The sequence below is a fragment of the Littorina saxatilis genome, linkage group LG4 (genome assembly GCF_037325665.1).
Source record: "Littorina saxatilis isolate snail1 linkage group LG4, US_GU_Lsax_2.0, whole genome shotgun sequence".
NCBI lineage: Eukaryota > Metazoa > Mollusca > Gastropoda > Littorinimorpha > Littorinidae > Littorina > Littorina saxatilis.
Window position 1 is genome coordinate 43,263,130 of NC_090248.1, and position 23,114 is coordinate 43,286,243.

Here is a 23,114-nt window from a genome sequence, read left to right on the forward strand (position 1 = left end):
GAGTCCCTTTGTTTTCAGAGTGTGACGCCGGCAAATACGGCATCAACTGCAGCTCTACCTGTGGTCACTGTAACCATGGTGATGCCTGTCATCACATCAACGGAACATGTCCTAGCGGATGTGAGGCAGGATTTGACCCGTCTGATCCACTTTGTGAAAGAAGTAAGTCAAACTTTGAAGAAGTAAATAAAACAAAAGTGATACTGTTGTACATGTATTCATGAGGTTTTAATTCAAGTATAAGCCAAATATTGGTAGTTCTGTTTTTTGGAGGTGTATCATTAAGTTGACAAATAACGAAATAGAATATAGCAAGACATCGAATTCATATCAAAGTGAAGGAACTCTATATTCAGCAAGTTGCGATATTGAGCCAATCCTCTACGTGCACAAAAAGATATTCTTGTGTTTATACACATTGTTGCGGAAAACAGGCTTGTTATAACTATACGGACATAATTTTAGACGCTTCCTGTGCACACAATTTTATTAGGGACACCCAAACAGGCTCTGGCTTCGGAGAAAACATGGACACATACAACATTAGTTTTCAAAGCAAGAAAACATCCATAGTGCCAAATATTATGGCTCTGTACAATCTGTTTTGCATCCATAACAGTAATCTATGGTTTAAGATTTCTGCAGTCATTTTAGAGTTCCTATGTTGTGACACTCCACAAGCCCTACATTGGGTATGTGCAATTACAGCCGTTATTTACGTTTAAGCCAGTCCTGATTTTGAATTACCAAGTCCGGTGTTGCCAGGTTCGCCAAAGAATCTTCCTGCACATACTTAGTTTAACCTTCGCCGGTCGTCGTGGGTCCGTGTTGACCCAGAAGTGTGTTTAATTGCAAATATCTCTTAAACCAGTCGGAATTTTTTAATGAGCTTTTAAGAATGCCTCCGGCACCTAAAAAGCTTTTATGTCCTAAAAGATCATTAAATTTCAGCGAGAAGTAATTAAAAAAACAAAGGTCAAATTTAGACTACACACGGAAGACATCGTGGGGCCGTGCGGACCCATGTTTCTCGAACTGAAGGAGCTTACATAAAAGCTAGGGAGAGAAGTCACAAACCGTCAGGTATTGGCTCTAAACATCATGTTCTACGATCTGTTTAATTTTGGAGTTAATAAGCAAGTCGCGCAGAGCGAAATTAATACATAACAATGTGGGTCCACACGGCCCCACGACGTATACAGAAGGGTATTCACGTTTTTCCTTTTTTAAGAAGCTTTAGTCCGCACGGTAATAATTAAATTAATAATTTAATTTAATCACTTCTCGCGGAAATATAACCACGGCGTCTGCGGAAAGGGGTGCACGTTTTTGCTTATTTGGAAAGCATGGGTCTACGGAAGGGTATGCATATTTTTCCTTCTTTGAGAAGCATGGGTCCGCACGGCCCCACGATGTCTTCCATGTGTAGTCGATAACCCGGTCATACAACTTCTGCCACATGCAGTGCGTGATTTTTCCAATGTTATTGAAACGGCTATACAATGTGCCTAATTTGACTGACCAGGCTGCCCAGAAGGAACGTACGGTCTTGGCTGTCTACGGAACTGCGGAAACTGCCTTAACAACGTAACGTGCAACGCAGTGACAGGTGTTTGCCCCGGAGGCTGCGCCCCTGGCTGGACAAATCAATACTGCAATGCAGGTATGTGCTTTTTGACGTACTGGTCGTTTCTTACTTCTTGTTGCAGTGCGCTGTGTTAGGTAGAAAAGTTTGTTTCCGATGGCAGCCCCCCCCCCCCCCCCCAATAAAAAATAAAAATTAGGGTCGGTTACATTTTTCCTTTGATTGACGGTATTTGTTATTTACACAGGCGCATGTGACTGTGTATTGGCCTGAAATGCGCGAGCTCAGTCTCCTGTCGTCCGCGCCTGGTTTAGTACTTTTGAGTCCATCGCCGAATTTGGATTTTTTCCCCGAAAGAGAACAAAAGTCAAGACATTTAACAAACTTGAAACTGTGTGCACTTTTCATCCCATACCTCAACCCAATGTGCACCAGTTTGAAGTAATTTATGAGTAATTGACATTTTAATTGGAGGCATGTTTTGGTCACCCTGTATGGTTGAAGTATGTTGAATTGTTTCTTGATTTGTAAATGGCATTGTCTGTTTACGAACACACAAGCATGACATATGAACAACTGAAGACAGAAGTAGCCTACCTTAGAGCGCGCGCACGCACGCATATTAAATAAGGATTTAGTCATTCCTTTATAAACGGGACCGGTATAACTATACTGCTGTAATGTTTCAGAATGTCCGAGCGGTTCTTTTGGAGACGACTGCAGCATGAAGTGTAGTAACTGTTCACAAGATCGGTGTGACAATACTGACGGTGAATGTCTCGAGGGATGCAAGCCTGGAAACCAGTGGACTCCAAACAATCATTTTTGCAACGAATGTAAGTGTTATGTTTTAGCGAGTGTGTGCATGTCTGTGTGAAAGTCTTTGTGTGCGCCTGTGTTTGCATGTGTGTGCGTGTGTGGGTTTTTTACGTGTGTTATGGCGTGTGTGTGTGTGGACTACACAGTCCGGATGATAGTATGGGTCGTGTACGACCCATACTTTCTACAGAAGGATTCAACGTTAAACGTATGGGTTGTGCACGACCCACACCATCCGAATAGGGATAAACACCGAAGTAAGATACCTTCTTTAATTCCATATGGGTCGTCCACGATCCACACCATCCGGACTGTGTAGTTCAAACGACGTCATCGTTTATTTATTTGTTTACAAAGATAATCCTTCAAAAAGTGGTCGATATGACGTTTATAAATGTGGTGTTTGAGGACTACATGGGATCTCAATCAAAAACTACCAATGGGTTTAGAGATACAGGCACTTCTGTGAGGCTCTGGGTCGTCCATGACCCAGGAAGCACGGTGAAGGTTAGGTCGCGAGGTTTGATAGTTTTCGAATTTTCCTGCTCTCTGCTGTGCATGAAACATGCCGTCACATCCGTTCTATGTTTTAGCTTGTGAAAATGGCAAGTACGGCGAAGATTGTTCACAGGACTGTGGGAAATGCAATGGCACCTGTCGTCATGAAGACGGACATTGTGCGGCGGGCTGTGTGGACGGCTTCAAAGGGGAGCTTTGCACATGTACGTAACAAACCTGTATTTATTGTATTTAAAAGATGGGCGCAGTGGCCGGGCAGTGGCCCGGTAGATCAGTTGGAAGAGCACTGGACTTGTTATCCTAAGGTCGCAGGTTCGAATTCGGGCCGGGACGGACACGGGCCAGCTTTATGTGCAGACCCAGAGACGGAAGTCATGTCCCACCCCCGTGTCACCACAATGGCACGTAAACGACCTCGGTCATTCTGCCATAAGTGCACATGGCTGATACCACCTAAACTCGCATACACTTGTGTATCTCATCAAAAGCCGCGAGGGCGTAAAACTCGAATTATCATGTAACCCATATCTGGTCATTCAGAGGCAAATAGTTAGCCTGTAGGAAATGAAGCATTCTCTCTTTTTCTAGCAGTGGCCTATTGGATAAGACATCGGCCTCGGACGGTCGTGAATTCAAATCCCGGCCGCGGCCGGCTGGTGGATTAAGGGTGGAGATTGTTTCGATCTCCCAAGGTCAACTTATGTGCAGACCTGCTATTGCCTTATCCCCCTTCGTGTATACAGGCAAGCACAAGAACAAGTGCGCATGGAACAGATCGTGTAATCCATAAGAGTTCGGTGGGTTACAGAAACACAAAAATATTCAGCATGCTTCCCCCGACAACGGCGTATGGTTGCCTTAATGACGGGCTAAAACGGTAATACAGGTAAAAATCTACTCGTACAAAAACACGAGTGAACGTGGGAGTTTCAGCCAAGGAACGAGGGAGAAGAGAAGACGAAGAAGAATTTAAAAGAATCTTACTCTATTAAGCGACAAATGAAATACAAACCGCCTATGGTGTCTATGTTTTCTCCGTCTTCCCCTGTTTCATCCTCTGGCAAAAGGGCCACCTATATCTGCCTCTTCACCGAACAGGGCGGCCATCATCCTCAACAATCTGGTCTGGCTAACAGTCACTTCCAGCAACAAGCACAGCGTCTAGGACAGTTATATGGCGTGCTTGCTAGTGAAGAAATGAAGTGTCTGGTGACATCGGTTTTAAACAAAATGGCTGAGCGATGTTGCTTGACGTCGATCAGCAGTCAGTAAAACGCTTCAAAACTCTAGCTCAAAAGACTGTCAACATTGATGTTTTATCTTTACAACCAAACTATAGACAATTCGGACCGCCGGCCACAAGCGCAAGTTAGTCTGCTTTTCAATTACGAATATGTGTATTCGTCACGTCAGCATAAGTGCTTTTTCTGACTAAAAAGATATGTGCACAGTTGACAGTTGTGATAACGTTAATGGATGTAAATGGATGAATATTTGTAGAAATAGACGTAATCATGAGACAGATTCCTCTGACCGCCGCTTCTAAAGATCATGCAGCCCTCTCAAAAATGACTGCTGACGCTTTCAGCTTGCACGGGGAATAAGTACGGAACCATCTGTGAACTGGACTGCAGTGCAAATTGTGGTGGTGACGGATCCTGTGAACAAAACACAGGCAGATGTGTGGGGGAATGTGCTGCAGGATACAGTCCGGGAGATTCAGGTTTCTGCAATGAGAGTAAGTAACACATGCGTTTTTCACTTTTGATTACATGAATTCTGAAACCTTTCAAAGCAATCCTACCTCGAGTTCAGGAATTGAGAGACAAATTTACTTTCAGTTCCTTCCATATCACTTATGAGGGGTTCTGACACAAACACTAATCCATGAATCTAACAATAGCATCTGCAGGTGAAGTGTCCAGCACTGATTCGGACGTACCGCTGATTGCTGGCGTGGTTGTCGGTGTCGTGGCGTTGATTGCTCTTTGCTTGGTGCTCGCCATCATCATTATAAGGTACCTGATGATAATTAAAATACTCACAATGAATGCGGTTTTGTCCGCGGTGTCTAAACGGCGAACAGAAACGACTATTACAACTTTGAACTTCTATATTCAGATACATAGATGAAGTAATAATTAAAATAACATGAGCTCTGGTGAGGTGGTTGACACCAGAGGTAATAACACTGCAAAATTAAGGGTTGTCCGCAACACATCAGTCGCAGAGAACTCTTTCCCCAGCCAGGTACTTCCCTTCCCGCAAACACCATCTTGTTAATCGCCACAGTAAAGCCTGATATCAATATGGGAGAAGTCTACTACGCGAAGTCAACTTCACAAAGCTCGCTGCACGAAGCTTTGGCACTGAATGTTTGGGTAAAAAGACAATAAGAAGTCTTCGCGAATTCAACTTCGGGCAAAATTAAGGACTGCCTGTATTCCTCCAGAATTCCACCGAGAACATAAGCATCCTTCTACTTTGACAATACCAAAAATGATTGTTTTGTTTTGTTTTGTTTTGTTGCTTGCTTAAAGTGTGGGATGTTTTGTCCACTGAATTAATTCATTTCGGACACCTGCGCCAATCTACAAAATGAATTCAGAAATGAGTAGCCTACTGCTCTATTCTCTCTTATAACATGTGACGGATTAACTAGATGAGTTGGTTTCTAAGATCATATATACGGTAGGGTATTCTCATAAAATAAAGAAGATGGATAAATAATTCTTTGACATAAAAGCGAAAAACCTCCATCAGGATATCCCGCCTTTCTTACTTATTTCAGAGTATTGTAGATATGTTTCACCAAATCGGCAAATACACTCCTACGGGCGGAATATATCTAATTACTCAATCTAATGAATACCAAAGACGTATGTTTTATTTTGTAGATAAAATGTAGATGGTGAAAACCGTTTTAGAAAAGAGCAAAAACTGTTTGAGTTATAAGCCTGTGACTAAGGTGACCCTCACACTGTTACCAGACACTCCCCGGACTTACATTAAGCCTAGCGCAGGACCGCGCGAGGTGACATGCGACTCATTTCGTGGTGGAGGGTCACATTTTTCCGTTGTTTTATATGAAGACTTTGACTCATTCATTGGTTTCTAATGAAACATTTCATTTGTTCATTCACAAAACATACTGCGATTACAGGCGAAGAAAAAACAAATCGGAAGCCGGGTCACCACACACAAACGGTTCGGCCGACACTGTCAACGGCAACAGAGAGACAGCACTGTCTTTTGATCCTGTCACAGGTAATCTTTTCCTCCTCTATTTAGCGTTTGTGACTTGCTATTAACTTATTTTTTGCTGTTGCATTTATTTCTTCGTGGTGGTAAACCGAGAGTAAACTGTTAATACAATCAGTGTGCGTGCATATTCGTTTACCGAATTGGCACCCGCTCTGTCTGAAACCTTTCTTTCATTTGATGCCACTAGCCTAATCTGGATAAACTGCACCAGAATAGCATTAAAACTCGATAACAGGTTGATGTGTGCTTCCCAAAGTTCACAAAAGTATTACCTCATTATGTCATTTCAATGGCTCATTTCAAAGCCAGTGCAAGACAGTGTGTTTCCGGACATTCACACGTGCACAAAACGGGTACATGTTGGGTAATACGTTACATAGCATGCGTTGAGATATGTTCACGATAATCAAACTGTGCAACAGATTACGAGGTTCTCAAATCCAGCAAACCCAGCGCGGCTGTTAAACCGATGGTCGCCAACAAACCAAGCAAGGGAGTTAACCAAGAAGACTCGGGTCACATTTACTACAACACCGCAGAGATCTCGGCACACCAAGACTCCACGTCAGCGGCCCCAGCCTCTGCCCTAACACAAAGTCAAGGACAAGCACCAGCAAGCGGTCCACTGCCCAGACCTGGGAGCCCGGTCTCCACGCAGCAAGTGGCAGACCCGGCTGACTACGACGAGGGAGATGAGGGCGACAACGTGTATTACAACGACGACGAAGACGTGTACGCCAGTTTTAAGGCCACGCAGCCCCAGCTGGACGCCGTGCAGAAATACTTGGTGGACGCCCTGGCCTCGGGAAAACTGAAGGAGGAATTTGCTGTAAGTTAACTAATCTAGTGTGTATGTAAACTTGCTGGCACTGATTGGAAAAGCTAGCAGAAATATGAGTGCAACTATGAAGATCTTTGCGATGTAGCAGCTTCCCCGGACCCAAGTAACCGTAACTTTTCATATCAGATTTGTGTTCCACAATCCGTTAGTTCTGATACGGTTTAATACAGTTTCGATAAGCACAAAGTTAAGAACACAGTTTGCTGGACAAATGTCAATTCTGACTTGCATCGGCGGGTGTGTGTGTGAGTGTGTGTGCGTGTGTGTGTGTGTGTGTGTTATTCTATATATACACCTGTGTTTGTCTGTCTTCATCAGACACTCGAGAGCATGCCTGAAGGTGTACCCCAGGAGATCGGCCAGCTGAAAAAAAACTTCAAGAAGAACCGCTTTGCTGCCATCCTACCCTGTAAGCATTTTTTAATCTGCTACTGAAATGTAAAAATACGTCAGCGAACATACTTAATATTTTATTTGTGTCATTTGTATTGGACTTTACTTAAAAACATTTTGCTAAACTAACAGTGGCATATGTTAAGAAAATAACATTTATTCCACACACACACACATAACAAAACCATTTTAACTTATAAAATACAATGGTGACAATGATTCACATGATCAACTGGTTCATTCTAAACAATATATTCTTTCAGATGACCGCAACCTAGTTGTACTGAGCGATGGATACTCAGAAGGAACGGCTACCGATTTTGTCAACGCGAGCTATGTTTCGGTAGGACATGTTTCTCTTTTACAGTTGATTCTAATACTTTCATTAATTTTTCTTGATTGTCGTTTTAAGAAAAACTTTTGCTAAACAATGATAAACTCGTGGAACACTTGTAGGGGTTTCAATATATGAATGCTCGTTCAGATAATGATGTGAAGACGTTTAAGTAATTTGAAGGAAGAATACTGTTTCTTTAATTATTGTTTTATTTCTTTATGACTTGTGTGTTTGTGTGTATATCCGATTCTTTGATTTTTTCAGGTAGCTATAAATGTGTGTGTGTGTGTGTGTGTGTGTGTGTGTGTGTGTGTGTGTGTGTGTGTGTGTGTGTGTGTGTGTGTTTTGAGTAGCCAAGTACTGGTGTGTGAATTTGTTGTGTCGTTGTTTTCTTAATCGAAGCTTTTTCAGTTCAGTATACAATTTGTCACTGCAGGGTTACCAGCTGGACAAGCAATTCATCGCAGCTCAAGGTAAATAATGACCATTTAGTCACACACACACACTCTCTCTCTCTCTCTCTCTCTCTCTCTCTCTCTCTCTCTCTCTCTCTCTCTCTTACGCATAAACCCAAGATGCTTACGTTTACTTTTACGTAACATACTCCTGTCAGGACAGTACAACTGTGTTTCTTGCTCCCATGTCACAGGGCCAAGGGACAACACTGTGGGCGACCTCTGGCGCATGATCTGGCAGGAGCAGATAACACACGTTGTCATGCTCACCAACATTCAAGAAAGAGGAAAAGTGCGCCTTTTTTAATCTATTAATTTTACGAATTTACTTTTATATTTAGAATTAGTCGTTATTTATTCATTCATCTTTATAAACATGTATGTTTGTATTCTTAATTCATTTCAGGCAGTAGTTGTCAAAAACAGGATTGACCACAGAAGACACATGCCCTATATCTATGTTGTCCCCTCTGTCAGCGTCCCATCAAAGAAAAGAAATTGTATACAAGTGTCATCAAACTTGTATTTGTATATCTGTATGCATCGCGCTTTTATTTGTGTATCTGTCTGTCAACTCAGACCCTTGTTGGCGTTTTAATGGTAAAGAAATCAGTTATGGCACTAAGTTTAAGAAAAAACAAGTCGCGTAAGGCGAAATTACTACATTTAGTCAAGCTGTCGAACTCACGGAATGAAACTGAACGCACTGTATTTTTTTCACCAAGACAGTACAGCTTCGTCAATCCCCGCATGAAAGAAATCGCTCACCTTCCACGTGCAAAACATAGTGATATTGACACGCCAGATTAGCGCGGTAGCGTATTGTGCTAAGCAGGAAAGCGCGCTTTTCTGTATTCTTGTTAACTTTCTGAGCTTGTTTTGAATACAACCTATCATATCTATATGTTTTTAGAATCAGGATGTCACGTTTCAATATCACAATAAGGTGGTTATGAACGATTAGTTATTTCTAACTAACTAACCACACCACGATCCACTCTCGCAGTCATACAAATAAATAGAATCAACAAAAGTATAAGTTTTAGACGCCTGTTTATGTAATATCACGCCACCTCCCTCGAGACTTAACTCCAAAAGATGTTCTTTTTACGTTAAAAACGTAATAAACAAGCGGTCACTGACAACAATGCCAGTTAAAGTACAGAAAATAATAATAACACGCTGATCCCGTGTATAGTTAGGAAAATATAGCTGTCTGCCTTAAAGTGCTAATTCATGCAGGTGTCACACACCCCACGTCGTCACCACTGAGTATAATCATTAATAACACAGATGACTTGGTGGTAAGGGTGCAAAAGACATGGTGCAACTTAGCTTTTTGCCACTGAGTGGGCGGCCCGTAATTAGTCTGTAGTCTCCACAACTGCTCCGTTGAATGTAGTGCCGGTTAGCGTGGCAACGAAGCAGGGAACAGTGGAGACATCAGGCGCCTCACTCAGTCGCTGAAGGTCCTCCCCGTAGTCTACCAGAAAGATGTAGAAGACGCGTAGATGGGCAGGACAACGACAACGACAGCAAATCACCAGTACAGCAGGTTACAACAATGCCGCGGACGACCTGGTTACAGCATCCCGGCGTAGCACGTAGTAGAATACGTAGGCAGTTGAAACAGCCAGCAACAGAAGAAGGCTGCAACAAAAAGCATCGGTGCACTAAACATGTCATGCTACCCCCCACACACCACCTTTAAACATGTCACCCTGACGTATTTCATCGAGCACGTGGGCCTGCACAAACGGACTTTTACAACAACAAATCAGCTATTTTCCTTCCTTCTCTCCATATCTGCAAAAACCATATACAGATTAGTATTTTAGCGTCACAAAGAGCAAATTATGCGCTAACCTGGAAAGAACAACAGAGAGTATTTCATTCCACAAACACAGACTCGTCAACAGCGTTAAATAATGATTTATTACCTCAACAGCCTTATGTAGGTAGCTCTCTTTTAAGCGAAACCGGTTCCTTTCGAATGACTTCTGTTCGTCACAGAAATACCGTCATCCTCCTCTCGCGTTGAATCCTTATGCGGTGAAAACGCACAGCGGAGAAACCTTGACGCCCCGACTGTCAGCCAGCATGTATACAGCGAGAAGGTGGTCTGTCCTTGTAGTTCCTCTTAAGCCCTACTGGCAATAAGCAGCATTGGCACGTTGATATTCAGTAAAGTATTTAAACGTGTTGAAGATCATCAAACTTGTAGGAGAATTCTGACACCGACCCTTCTCTCTCGCTGCTGAGTTTCGAGTGTGTAGTTAACATGTCTCAACAGACAACCTTGACAATAACACGTGACTAACCTTGTCACATTCCAAGTTCAGCTATCGCCAGTTTTGCCCCGACAGCAAAAATCACCCACGTGAAATCCGTGCGACACGAAATTCCCGTGTTCGCTATTGCTCGGTCAGCTAAAACCCAGCCGTTGACAGAAAGCACAGGCGCTTTCTATCGCAATTGACCAAGAGAAGGCACCCCACAGAGTGACACTTTCTCGATCCATGTCACTAAATCGTGACAAAGGAAATGATGAAGAATAAGATGAAATCATTTTTGGATCGATTTCTTAAATTTTAATCGTAAGACAAATTAATCTATTTTCGTTAATGGTGATCACATTTTAAGGTAAACATGACATATGTATATGTGTTTAGATTCAGAATGTGATGAAGAATACGATGCAATCAATTTTAAATCTGTTTGCGAAAAATCGATTTTAATGACAACTTTAATTAGCAACCTTATTAATTAATTTGTAAGCCTCCAAGCTGAAATGCAATACCAAAGTCCGGGCTTCGTCAAAGATTACTTGACCAAAATTTCAACCAATTTGCTTGAAAAATGAGAGCGTGACAGTGCCGCCTCAACTTTCACAAAAAGCCGGATATGACGTCATCAAAGACATTTATCAACAAAATGAAAATAGCATCTGGAGGTACCATGCTCAGGATCTCTCATGTCAAGTTTCATGAAGATCGGTCCAGCAGTTTTCTCTGAATCGCTCTACACACACACACAGACACACACACAGACACACACACACACACACACACACACACACACACACACACACACACACACACACACACACACACACACACACACACACATACACCTCTACGTTAAAACATTTACTAAAACTTGACTAAATGTAAAAACAGAAAAAAAAACGCTCTGAACAAATTTGTCTATTATGCAAATACTGGATTTTGTGCCAAGAAATTCTTGCTGTCTAAAATCTAAGACATTAACCTTTATGTGCTCGCTAGGAAACTGCGAGTCAAACTTGTCGGTTCAAATCTATTTGCTCTGTATGGACTTATATAATAAACTGGTATCAGGTAATGACTAATTCTAGAGCAGAGTGATGCAGTGTGTTATTCATTCTGTTAACCGGTTGTCCCATGTTAGCCCACAGATGAGCACAGTGATACGGTGTGTGACTTGTTTTGTTAATGAGTCGGTTGGCCCACTGGTTATCAGAGTGATACAGTGTGCGATTAGTTCTGTTAAAATAACCGGTTGTCTTATGTTAGCCCACAGATGAGCAGAGTGACACTGTCACTGTGTGATTTGTTCTGTTAACTGGGTGTCATGTGAATGCTAGCCCAAGTGCGAGCTGTACTGGCCGGAGGAGGAGGGCGGTGTGGACACCTTCGGCCCTGTGACAGTGACCACCACTCACGTCCAGTGCAGAGACGACTTCTACATCAGGACCTTCAACGTCCAGCGAGATGGGGTAAGCCACAGCATCAGCATTGTCTAGTTCGTATTCTTTGACGGAATTGAAATGTGTTTTGTTCGTTTGTTGTCCCTTTATTTAGCGTGAAAGTTAGATGGACGCCGACTGACAAAGATGGCTTTTTTAGGCCTACGTTACTTTCTGTCACCCTATTTGTCAGTCAGATTTATTCTTTACACGTTACTCATATGCTTCATCATGCGGTTGAGAATGCTGTTGGTGTTTGATATGTGTAATTCGTCAACATATGTGACAGTAAACAGTCCATGTGGCGTGTCAATTTCAGAGCGATGAGTCAAGGGAGGTCACCCAGTACCACTACGTGTCGTGGCCTGATCACGGTGCACCCACGACTACCTCCCTTGTCACGTTCTGGCGTTACGTCCACAACAGGACAAAGCCTGCAGACGGCGCTTCTGTTCCGCCTGTTCTCGTTCACTGCAGGTTTGCCTTAGATTGTTCTTCCTTACGACGTTAGTTACAGCAAGTCACCAACACTACTATTGCACGCTAATGTTGTGACGTCACAAATTAACCAGTCACCTGTTTGTTGATGAGCTACTTGTGCGCCAGGGTGCAGGTATTTCCGACGATAAAAGCATAAACTAAGTGGCGAAACTTCAGATTGCCATGCTCGAATTCACGATTTATCATTTAATTGGTATTTTTCCAAAGGTGTTGTGAACTTAAATTCTGAGAGTATATTTTGTTCAAAATATCTTTAAAACTTAATATGAATTCTGCACATGCAAAATTTTGAAATAGATGATTAAAATATCTGACTGCACAACACATGCAAGGGCATAGCTGAGATATATGTTGTCGTGGTTTTCCAGATGAACTATTACCACTGCTACACTCGAGTCACTTATTTCTAACCGTGTTGACTTATGTTCAGTAGCTCATACCTGTTTGAACGCTAGCAAAAGTGGGACAATGACCAATTATCGTTACACACACACTGTGATCATATCGCCATAACAAGCTTTTTCGTCACAGTGCCGGTGTCGGAAGAACCGGAACCTACATCGGCCTTGAGATTGGCGTGGACATGGCAGTCAAGGAAGGTCACATTAATGTCCTTGACCTTGTCAAACGCCTGCGTGAGAAACGCTGCTTGATGGTGCAGGCTGTTGTGAGTAATCCATGAGCTTCAGTTCTTCACATCCAAGGAAAGCTTTAAGTTCATGACAGCTTGAAAGGCACAGTAAACCCCGTGTAATATTGGTAGGATTTTATGCTGGACAAGGCAAGTCCTGTTGTGCACAGGAAGCAGTCGGGGTGTTGATTTGTGTTATGTGGGTCTAAGTGGAGGGATGGTCTAAGGCCAACAACAAAATAATTGTCTGTTTACGGTATCCCGATCGACCCTATTTTTCGCGCGACCCTAGACTTTTTTTTGGCATTTGGAAAAAAAAAAGAAAGAAAAAACACCTAAAAATATGGTTTTTTGGAGGAAAAACAATCCCCCCCTACCGACCCTATTGTTTTTGCCAATGTTACCGTAAACAGACTTTTTTGTGTGCCTAATATCCCATGTAAATGCCTAGGCAGATCTGAGTACGTGAACATCCCTGTTTAAACGGGGAGGTCTTTACCTTTGAAGTGGAACTTCTGACAAGAAATCTACTTTACACAAAACAAACTGGCATGGGAACCTTGATACCCCCCGCGGGTTAGGGGGAGTCCCCTATTGGTTGGGACTAGAAAGAATTTACCCGATGCTACCCAGCATGTCGAAAGAGGCGACTAACGGTTCTGTTTCTTCTCTTCTTTTGTCTTATTTCTGCCTTACCAGTCCTTTCACCTATATTTCCTTCCAAGAAAACTCTCCTTACTATTCCCTGCAGTTTTCCAATTCTTTTCTTGTTGTCTTATTTCTACCTGACTGGATCCATCACCTTTATTTCACTTACCAAAAGTCTTCTTTTCCACATCCTTATTTCTCTGCACCCCGCATGTCGTATGAGGCGACTAACGGATTCTGTTTCTCCTTTTACCCTTGTTAAGTGGTTCTTGTATAGAATATAGTCAATGTTTGTAAAGATTTTAGTCAAGCAGTATGTAAGAAATGTTTAGTCCTTTGTACTGGAAACTTGCATTCTCCCAGTAAGGTCATATATTGTACTACGTTGCAAGCCCCTGGAGCAATTTTTTGATTAGTGCTTTTGTGAACAAGAAACACTTAACAAGTGGCTCTATCCCATCTCCCCCCCCCCCCCCCCCCCCCCTTTCCCCTATCCCATCTTCCCCCTTTCCCTCGTCGCGATATAACCTTCGTGGTTGAAAACGACGTTAAACACCAAATAAAGAAAGAAAGATGGGAACCTTGATAATACCACGAATTAGAATAATGTGTTGCAGACAGAAACGACAGGACTACAAAGCTAACATAGTGCATGATGACACTAATCACGATGATATACGGAGAACAGAGAATTCTGAAACACACAAAATCATTTATATACAGGACCAGTACTTGTTCCTGCACAAAGCCCTGCTGGAGGCCTACACAGCGTACGGCACCAACGTTTCGGTGGATGAGTTTGATGCCATGTTCACTGGACACATCACCTCCGACAAACCCCATCCCCGTGTGGACAAAGAATTCCAGGTGATTTGAATGGCTAATGAAAACGTCTTTGTTTGTTTGTGTGTTTGTTCCTGTGTTTGTTTGTTTGTGTGATGTGTGTTTTATGTCGTTGATTATCTTTAACAAATAGTAAATCATGACTACTAGATATGGATCTTATAATGATTCTAGCTCACGAACAGGCGTGGAAGATTAGTAACGTGTAAGGGAAAAGATTGTGTAATTTTCTAGAACCACAACAATAAACATCGGTACCCGTTTCTTCTTCATCGATTTTATCACCACTGTTCTCTAAAGCTCTAAATTGGAGCACAAAGTAAATACACAAATATGTTAATTTTTTTTAAACCAATGGGCACACAGATTGTGCCATCTATATATAACTAGATGAATACCCGCTTTGCCGGGTAGCCGGCTTCGCCGGTAAGAAGTAGAGCCGAATACCCGGGTGAGTTGTGCACCGTACGCCGGCTTCGCACCGTACGCGATTGACGCCACACGAAGGAAGGGAGATAAACGCGCAAAACACTGGAGAAGATAAGGAGCGTAGTGGACAGTGACCTTCTAAAAATAGTAACGGGAATATGGATTGAGCGTTGTGGACAGTGACCTTCTAAAAATAGTAACGGGAATATGGATTGACGCCACACGAAGGAAGGGAGATAAACGCAAAACACTGGAGAAGATAAGGAAGAGTTACTGGGAATGGATGAACAGAAAAACCAAGGGTATCCCGGCGAAGCCGGTACCCGGCGAAGCGGGTAATCATCTAGTATATATATATGTGACTAATTTGTTGGGCAGACCCTGCAGCAAATGCTGACTCTGACTCCGGCACACCACCATGACACTGCCAGCCTGGCGGAAAATGTGGCCAAGAACAGGAACCCTGATATCCTGCCCTGTAAGTTATGACGCCTTCTCTCTCTCTCTCTCTCTCTCTCTCTCTCTCTCTCTCTCTCTCTCTCTCTCTCTCTCTCTCTCTCTCTCTCTCTCTCTCTCTCTCTCTCTCTCTCTCTCTCTCTCTCTCTCTCTCTCTCTCTCTCTCTCTCTCTTTTCTAAGTCACTTGATCACTATGAGTACACGCAGCAGGCACAGGTGCGAAGAGCAAAGCGTCTAGTGAAAGCGATAACATGTTTTTGTGACTGTGTTGCAGCGGACGAGCATCTGGTCTACCTAACCGAGCACGTGTCGGGCCGGAATCAGTACATCAACGCTGTCTTCATGCCGGTGAGTGTTACATACAGTCTAGTGTCATTGTAACAGTGATTTATAGCAAACTTAAATCCGAGTTTATTATGTATGACTCAAAAGACGTGGACCTCTTGTGGTAATTTTTTGAATTTAGGATACAAAGCACAATAAGTTTTGTTTTGTTTTTTTTAAAGCACAATAAGTTAATTTGCAAACTCCGTTGAGCCTAAGTCAGTATTGTTTGTTTCAGACGTTCCGGGACCACCGGGGCAGCATAGTGACACAGCTACCCCTTCCCTCTACACTGGTCGACTTCTGGAGACTTGTCTACGGAAATGACGTCAGTGCAATTGTCTCCCTTAGTTCCCCAAACGAGGAACAGGAAGTCAAGGTACGATATCCCTTCTGACGGAATAGTTGTACATAAACGGGATTGTCATCCTAGTGTCTCTTACATAATAATTATGATACATCTCCTGGTGCAGCTACTCATTTGTCTTTAACCAAAAAAACAATTGTTGAAAACCAATGTTGTTTACAAATGAATTGCTCTGACAGATTTGATTTTATCTAGTTGAATAACCGAAAAATATAACAGATCAAACAATCACAAAATAAATTTGCAGACAAACATACAGAAGCATTTATTGAAAAGTGCCAATAAACACGTTTGACACAGCTCATGTAAAAGTGTGTTGCTAATCGCTAACAGTAACCAAATATAAAGGATCGTTTCAGAGCTGCCTGTTTCAGTAAAAAAACGAAGTGACCAGACTCTTAGTAATATTTGTTGCAGCCCTACTGTCAGTACTGGCCAATCAATGAAGGAAAAACGCTCACATTTGGTCCTTACTCCGTCTACCTGACAAGCAAGACGGAACGCAGAGGATCCAAAGTCACATCCTACAGTCTCAATCTGGCAAAGAAGGTCTATCTCTCTCTCTCTCTCTCTCTCTCTCTCTCGACGGTCAAGGTCACCGGCGGTGGAGAGAAGACGTGTGTACTTTTCGCTCTCAGGTACTTTTGCTTATCCACGCTGAGTTATGGACGTTGCCGGTTTACCAGCAGCAGCATGCGACCTACTGACCACTCTGTTGGCGAAAAACAGAGTCACATCATGGCAAGTCTCTGGCAAAGGCCGAAACGCTGTGTTCACGCTTCGCCTGACAGCTGCAGACCGTGAGGCCGCCACGACACCCGCCTTGTCACAGTGGAAGAAAAAATCACCTTCGCAAATACGACGGGACCAACATCGTGCTAACCTCAGACAGGGACAGACTAAGGTAGGAGAAACAGAAATACCTCTTTCTTTACGAAACCAAGATGACGCTACAGTTAAAACAAATGGCAAAGCTAGTAAAGGCATTGTTACTGACAAACAGCGTGAACAAGTCGACAAACACACTGTTGGAGGAGCCAGCGCACATGCACGTGAAATACGCTGTAAGAACAATGTTATGAGTAATTTGACGCAGCCAGGCGTGGTGACACACAGTAGAGCCAGGAAAACAGGTCACGGTGGTGTCAAAGGTGATGAAAAGCGTGCAAAAAAACATCAACACTACAGTCAGTGACAGTGTGCGCCGTAAGGGACATTGCAGCTTAAAGAACATAGAGACAGAAACACCTGCCCGAAGGACCAGCACAAATTGTGACATTCCATTTGATTCACCAGATGAAATGTGCGAAGACGCCTCAAGTATAAGAGACATGGAAAGAACTCTATCGCTCTCTCTTGACAAATGTGACACTGAGGATCGTGCGTAATATTAGCGGTGGTATAGGCAGTGCACCAGGTGATTGACAATCTGGATGATAAAAGATCTCACTCCACGATGCGAACGACTGTGCTAAACCTAGAAGACACAGATACTCAACGCGGTCTGGTTTCCATGCCGCGACGGAAACGATGAATATTGTGTTTTGTTGCAAATGTCTCGCAAAGCTGTACCCTTTACCCCAACCAACCCATTTTGAAATGAACTTTCGTGTTTATTCAATAAAATGTCAAAGCGTCTCTCTCTCTCTCTCTCTCTCTCTCTCTCTCTCTCTCTCTCTCTCTCTCTCTCTCTCTCTCTCTCTCTCTCTCTCTCTCTCTCTCTCTCTCTCTCTCTCTCTCTCTCTCTCTCTCTCTCTCTCTCTCTCTCTCTCTCTCTCTTTTCCTTGCCGCATTACGTATTGCGTATTGAAACTGGTTAAGTTGAATCATCGAACACCTTTTCCTCTTCGATTTTTCCTATTATCTGCTAATTGTTAGGCTTTTCCTCCTTGTTCAAAAACTATACTGTTACCGCTGTTCCGTTGATTGTTCAGTCTTCTTTCACAAATCTCATTCAAAAAGTCGATAGAGAAGTACGATGCATTAAATAATGTTCATTTTCTAATTTGATCAGGGAGTAAAATCTGTCCGAGTGGTGGAACTGCTGCAGTACAAGGGGTGGACAGGGAAGGTGGGGGGAAGCACCTCCGACATCCTGCATCTGATTGACACCCTGGTCACCTTGCAGGAGAACACCAACACCGACCGTCTCGTGGTGCAATGCAGGTCGGACAATTAGAATATTTTACATTGTGTAATATTTCTGGCTGTAGAAACAATGTTTTGGGTGAATTGATTGGTTGGTGGGTTGTTATTGTTTTGGAGGCGGGAGAGGAGTTGGAGGGAGGACGAATCTTTGTCCTATTTTGTCTCTGTTTGTTCGGATGGCCCTTAGAGCTTTGAAACTAACAGACAAATGCGTAAGGGTGCCTTCAGTTATCTCGGCTATCTAGGGGGGGGGGGGGGGTGGGAGATGTCTTCTATTTGCTAAACGCCAAAGTTTATGAAGAATCGTTTTGGGTTTGTGAATCATCAATTGCATTAATTTTGTTTATTAGAAAATGGTTTATGCGTTGTCATTGTTCTAACTGTTGTGTGCTTTCAATTTTGGCTGTGCAGGGAACAACCAAAAATGAATCTTTATTTCAAATCAAAATTTTGAAATGATTGTGCTGTGCAGCGATGGAGTTGGGAAAAGCGGACTGTTCTGTGCCCTGTGTGACATCATCAACCGCATGACGTATGACCGTGAGGTTGACGTGTACATGACTGTCAGACACGTGCAGAGCGTCACACCAAAGGCTCTGTCGTCTGTTGTGAGTATACATGGATATTGTCTGACCTTACAAAAATAAAATGGTACCCATGACACTTTTATATCAGTGAAATTCTAATAATTGAACTATTATCATATTGCCATGCTTTATAGTGAGAACATTATTATCTTTTTTGTATCCGCAGACGCAGTACCGCTACTGTTACGAAGTGGTACAGAACCGTGTCCGAGAGATGAGCGTGTATGCCAATGCTCCTCAACGCTGAACATTAACATGGAAACCGCAAGACTTTTGCTCAGCTTTACCGGCAGTCTTCAAAGTTGTGAATACCGATTCTACGATGCTGTGATTTGAGCAAGCTTGCTTGGCTAACTGCAGATGTGATGACTGGTGTGCTTCTATAGTTTCGAGAACAATAATCCAAAATGAATTCCACTGCAAGTGTCTGCCATTATTTCTGACAGGACATCACGACATGTATGCAGATCTCCTGCTATACTACATCGAATAATACTGTACACGGCTGTTATGTAGTTTTCCATGTATTGTGCATTGTATTAAGACATTTGTGTTGCATGTTATAATTACGTTTCTCTTCTACTCTATTATTTATATTCGTTAGCCTCTTACCTGTGTAAAATCAAAATATTCCTCGAATCTCATATTCATGGGTGGGATTCTTCCGGTATATGCCGGAAACCTGGATTCGTAATGTCTGTGGTGAGGTTTTTTTGGTTGTTAATTATACCAATCTTGCAGCGTCTGGGGGCCCCCAGACCCCCCTTTAAATCTCTTCAGGATTCATGACATTTGTCAGTCCCACCCATGCATATTGTTCAGTCGATCAGTCAAATACAAAAATGTCCTCTCGTTCTGGTGTGCATTGATTGAACCTTGTACTTGTCCTTTCGAAATCAATGGTAGATAAATAAAAAAAAAATGTCCTTCCCCACAAATCTGTATGCGTATAATTGGACTTGTTTGCAGTAAGTAATGCAATTTCTTAGCTAAAATAGCTGTGCTTTTGGCTTTCTTCTTGTCGATAGATGGTACAGTTACCTGATAACTAGAGCTGTGTGTACTGTATTACAGATTATTTTACGGCCCCTGTGATAGGTTATATACTCATGGCCAGTAGGATTTGTAAATATTACGTACTCTTAGTATATTGCAAATGCAAGGATTTCAGTCAAGCGTGAACGCGCACGTGATGTGTGTGTGTGTGTGTGTGTGTGTGTGTGTGTGTGTGTGTGTGTGTGTGTGTGTGTGTGGGTGTGTGTGTGTGTGTGTGTTTTCTTTTTTCTTCGTGTCTTTTTGTCGTTATTCTATTACATACGACCTTCAGCAATACATGTATCAAGCTGCCGACGTTGTAAACAAGAATGTAAACAGTCCTTTGAGCAACATCTTTTAATAGTGCTTTTAGTTATGCGCTATAGAAATCTCCTTAATAAATAAATAAATAAAATAATCGTAGGCATATTATGTATCAATCAAAAGAATTAAAGGAATTTTCCAGATTAATGTGTAATAACTGTAACCCCCACCCCCTTTTTATCATGGTCTTTCTTTCTTTATTTGGTGTTTAACGTCGTTTTCAACCACGAAGGTTATATCGCGACGTGGTGTTTTCTGCTTGTTTGTAAGTTTGTAAGTATGTAGTTGTTTTTTTACATTATTGATCACGACAACTTCACGATTCATGTTTATTATTTGCGATGTGTTTTAATGTTTGATTCAAGCATGGACTACTCTCCTACCATGTTCTGTCTGCATGGATACCAATCTTCCTCGTGTATAGTTGGCAGCCTGATTCAAATGTGCATGCCGATTCCGTCAGCTGTACACAAACCAAGTTTGTTTTCTTTTTTCATTTGGGTTTTCGTTACTTTGCTTTTGTTAATTTCTTCATTTTTCAACAACTTTAGTTTATAATGCAGGAGGGCGGTTTTCTTGTTTAGGCTTCTTGTTATGGATCTCATCACACATAATCTGATTGCCTCGCTTGTGTCTTCTCCGCAAGCGGCAGAATTTTTTGCCAGAGAAGTATTTTTTCTGTTAATTTAGTGTTTGTCTGTCTGTGTACTTAAAAGACCGCTGGGTCAAAATATATGTGAATGGAACGTATTGTTTTGTCAATAACAAACGTTCTAACAACTTACTATTCTGGTTGTTTGATTCTCATCACACATGTTTTTGTTTTCTTTTAAACAACTAATTTGTTTCTCACTTTTTTCGTTTATGTTTATTTTGCTAGAACAGTTTCGATTGGAAATTATATCATATGTTGAACGCATGTGAAACCTGGTGTCAAGTGACATGGTGTATACAGTATTGGCGTTAACCGGTAATTACCGGTATTTTACCGGTTGAAATGAGAAAATACCCTAACAAAATTGGCTGCCGGTATGACTTACCGGTTGTTTTTTAGAACTACCAGGGTTTTAAGCTGGTAAAACAACAAAACCAGTACTCTGAGTTGGACTCTTACTGGTTCCAATGACCAGCCTACAGGTTTTTTTCTTGACCGTTTGCATTATAAAAGCTTGCGTACCGGTTTGAAAAAATACTAGCGCCATCACTGTGTATAAGGCTGTGTGTGTAAGCTGATGCTCTAAAACTATAACGTTGAAAATCAGGGATCCATTTACTATTGAGTTATTTGTATGACATAATATATGTTGACAAGTGGAGAGTTCAATGATCATGTTCTTCTGAATCATGCCATACTCATAGGGAAACTTTGCCTGGCAACATCTGCCTGAAATTGCCACAAGAATTACATGTGATGATACTGGGTTTTGAATAATAACAGGAAAACCATATGTTAAGATAAGATAAGAAAACTTTAATGTCCATTTTCATTTTACATAAACATGTTTGGAAATATTTTCGTCCGTTAAAATTATGACCGTGGAAATTCGGAACTCTGACTATCCGATCATTACTGAAATTCATTTAATTATCCTAGTAATACACATTTCTGTAAGTAAACGAGACAAACATACAGTCGCGTTGGAAAAGGGAGGACCGTGGCCTCTGGAACAAGACGGACATACAATGGTTGCGTCTGAATTACCGTACAGTGATCGTGTTTGACTCGAGTGCTTCTGAAACTGTTTCAAAGACATATATGCTTTAACACTAATCAAACATTGTATTCGTTTCAGTTTTGCTCTTACTATACGAGAGATATATAAAATGTAACGTTAGCATCGCGTTGCTTCTGCTCAAACCCAATAAAGATACATAATAATACATAATTTGTGTTTGTTGTTTTTTTGCGAATGGTGAGCTTATTACTGATGTTTGCTTGCCCATCTCTCTCTCTCTCTCTCTCTCTCTCTCTCTCTCTCTCTCTCTCTCTCTCTCTCTCTCTCTCTCTCTCTCTCTCTCTCTCTCTCTCTCTCTCTCTCTCTCTCTCTCTCTCTCTCCATCCCCCCCACCCCCCGTCTTTCTTGACGTTTTTTCACTGGCAAAAAGCAAAACATTACTGACACGACATACCATTCACACTACATCCTTATAATTTGGAGTTTTATGTACTGTACAGACCAATGCCATATTAAAGGAAAGGTGGGTTTTTTCAAGATGATGTCGAGAGGCTTGACCGGTTCAAAATAGATTTATTATCACACTTACCTTAGAATCACAGACAGCATCTTTAATATCTGGTCAGGTAGCCCTTTTGACTCAACACCATCATTACACGCCGTGGAATGGAATCAAAAAGTGTTCTGATGTACCACAAGGGCAGTTCATTCCATGCACCCGTCAACTGTTCCTTGAGGTCTTCAATGGTGGTGAACCAAAACCTGCGGCTTTTTACTTCATTCTTGAGGACCGACCACACATTTTCGATGGGATTTAGATCTGGTGACTATCAATCAATCAATCAATATGAGGCTTATATCGCGCGTATTTCGTGGGTACAGTTCTAAGCGCAGGGATTTTTTTTTTTATGTTATGCAATTTATATCGCGCACATATTCAAGGCACAAGGATTTATTTATGCCGTGTGAGATGGAATTTTTTTACACAATACATCACGCATTCACATCGGCCACCAGATCGCAGCCATTTCGGCGCATATCCTACTTTTCACGGCCTATTATTCCAAGTCACACGGGTATTTTGGTGGACATTTTTATCTATGCCTATACAATTTTGCCAGGAAAGACCCTTTTTTCAATCGGTGGGATCTTTAACGTGCATACCCCAATGTAGTGTACACGAAGCGGGCCATGGTAACTTTGG

General features: G+C 42.1%; 1 protein-coding gene and 1 long non-coding RNA gene across 2 annotated transcripts in view; both read left to right on the forward strand.

Moving 5' to 3' along the window:
- LOC138964788 (receptor-type tyrosine-protein phosphatase epsilon-like) overlaps window positions 1-20,474 on the forward strand; it is a 76,052-nt gene extending 55,578 nt beyond the window's left edge. Inside the window, exons 3-24 of the mRNA XM_070336835.1 lie at window positions 19-162; window positions 1,526-1,663; window positions 2,998-3,126; window positions 4,512-4,661; window positions 4,827-4,941; window positions 6,087-6,190; window positions 6,610-7,016; window positions 7,347-7,437; window positions 7,685-7,764; window positions 8,195-8,231; window positions 8,408-8,505; window positions 11,839-11,970; window positions 12,260-12,417; window positions 12,973-13,108; window positions 14,444-14,587; window positions 15,371-15,470; window positions 15,724-15,797; window positions 16,012-16,152; window positions 16,558-16,689; window positions 18,155-18,306; window positions 18,761-18,896; window positions 19,042-20,474. Coding sequence (XP_070192936.1) covers window positions 19-162; window positions 1,526-1,663; window positions 2,998-3,126; window positions 4,512-4,661; window positions 4,827-4,941; window positions 6,087-6,190; window positions 6,610-7,016; window positions 7,347-7,437; window positions 7,685-7,764; window positions 8,195-8,231; window positions 8,408-8,505; window positions 11,839-11,970; window positions 12,260-12,417; window positions 12,973-13,108; window positions 14,444-14,587; window positions 15,371-15,470; window positions 15,724-15,797; window positions 16,012-16,152; window positions 16,558-16,689; window positions 18,155-18,306; window positions 18,761-18,896; window positions 19,042-19,122 — 2,879 coding nt within the window. The 3' untranslated portion in view covers window positions 19,123-20,474. The remainder of the gene's footprint in view (window positions 1-18; window positions 163-1,525; window positions 1,664-2,997; window positions 3,127-4,511; window positions 4,662-4,826; window positions 4,942-6,086; window positions 6,191-6,609; window positions 7,017-7,346; window positions 7,438-7,684; window positions 7,765-8,194; window positions 8,232-8,407; window positions 8,506-11,838; window positions 11,971-12,259; window positions 12,418-12,972; window positions 13,109-14,443; window positions 14,588-15,370; window positions 15,471-15,723; window positions 15,798-16,011; window positions 16,153-16,557; window positions 16,690-18,154; window positions 18,307-18,760; window positions 18,897-19,041) is intronic.
- Window positions 20,475-20,484: 10 nt separating this feature from the next.
- Window positions 20,485-22,120, forward strand: LOC138964799 (uncharacterized). The gene is made up of 2 exons (XR_011455211.1): window positions 20,485-21,188; window positions 21,450-22,120. It is a non-coding gene; the product is annotated as an uncharacterized lncRNA (long non-coding RNA).
- The last annotated feature ends 994 nt before the right edge of the window (window positions 22,121-23,114 follow it).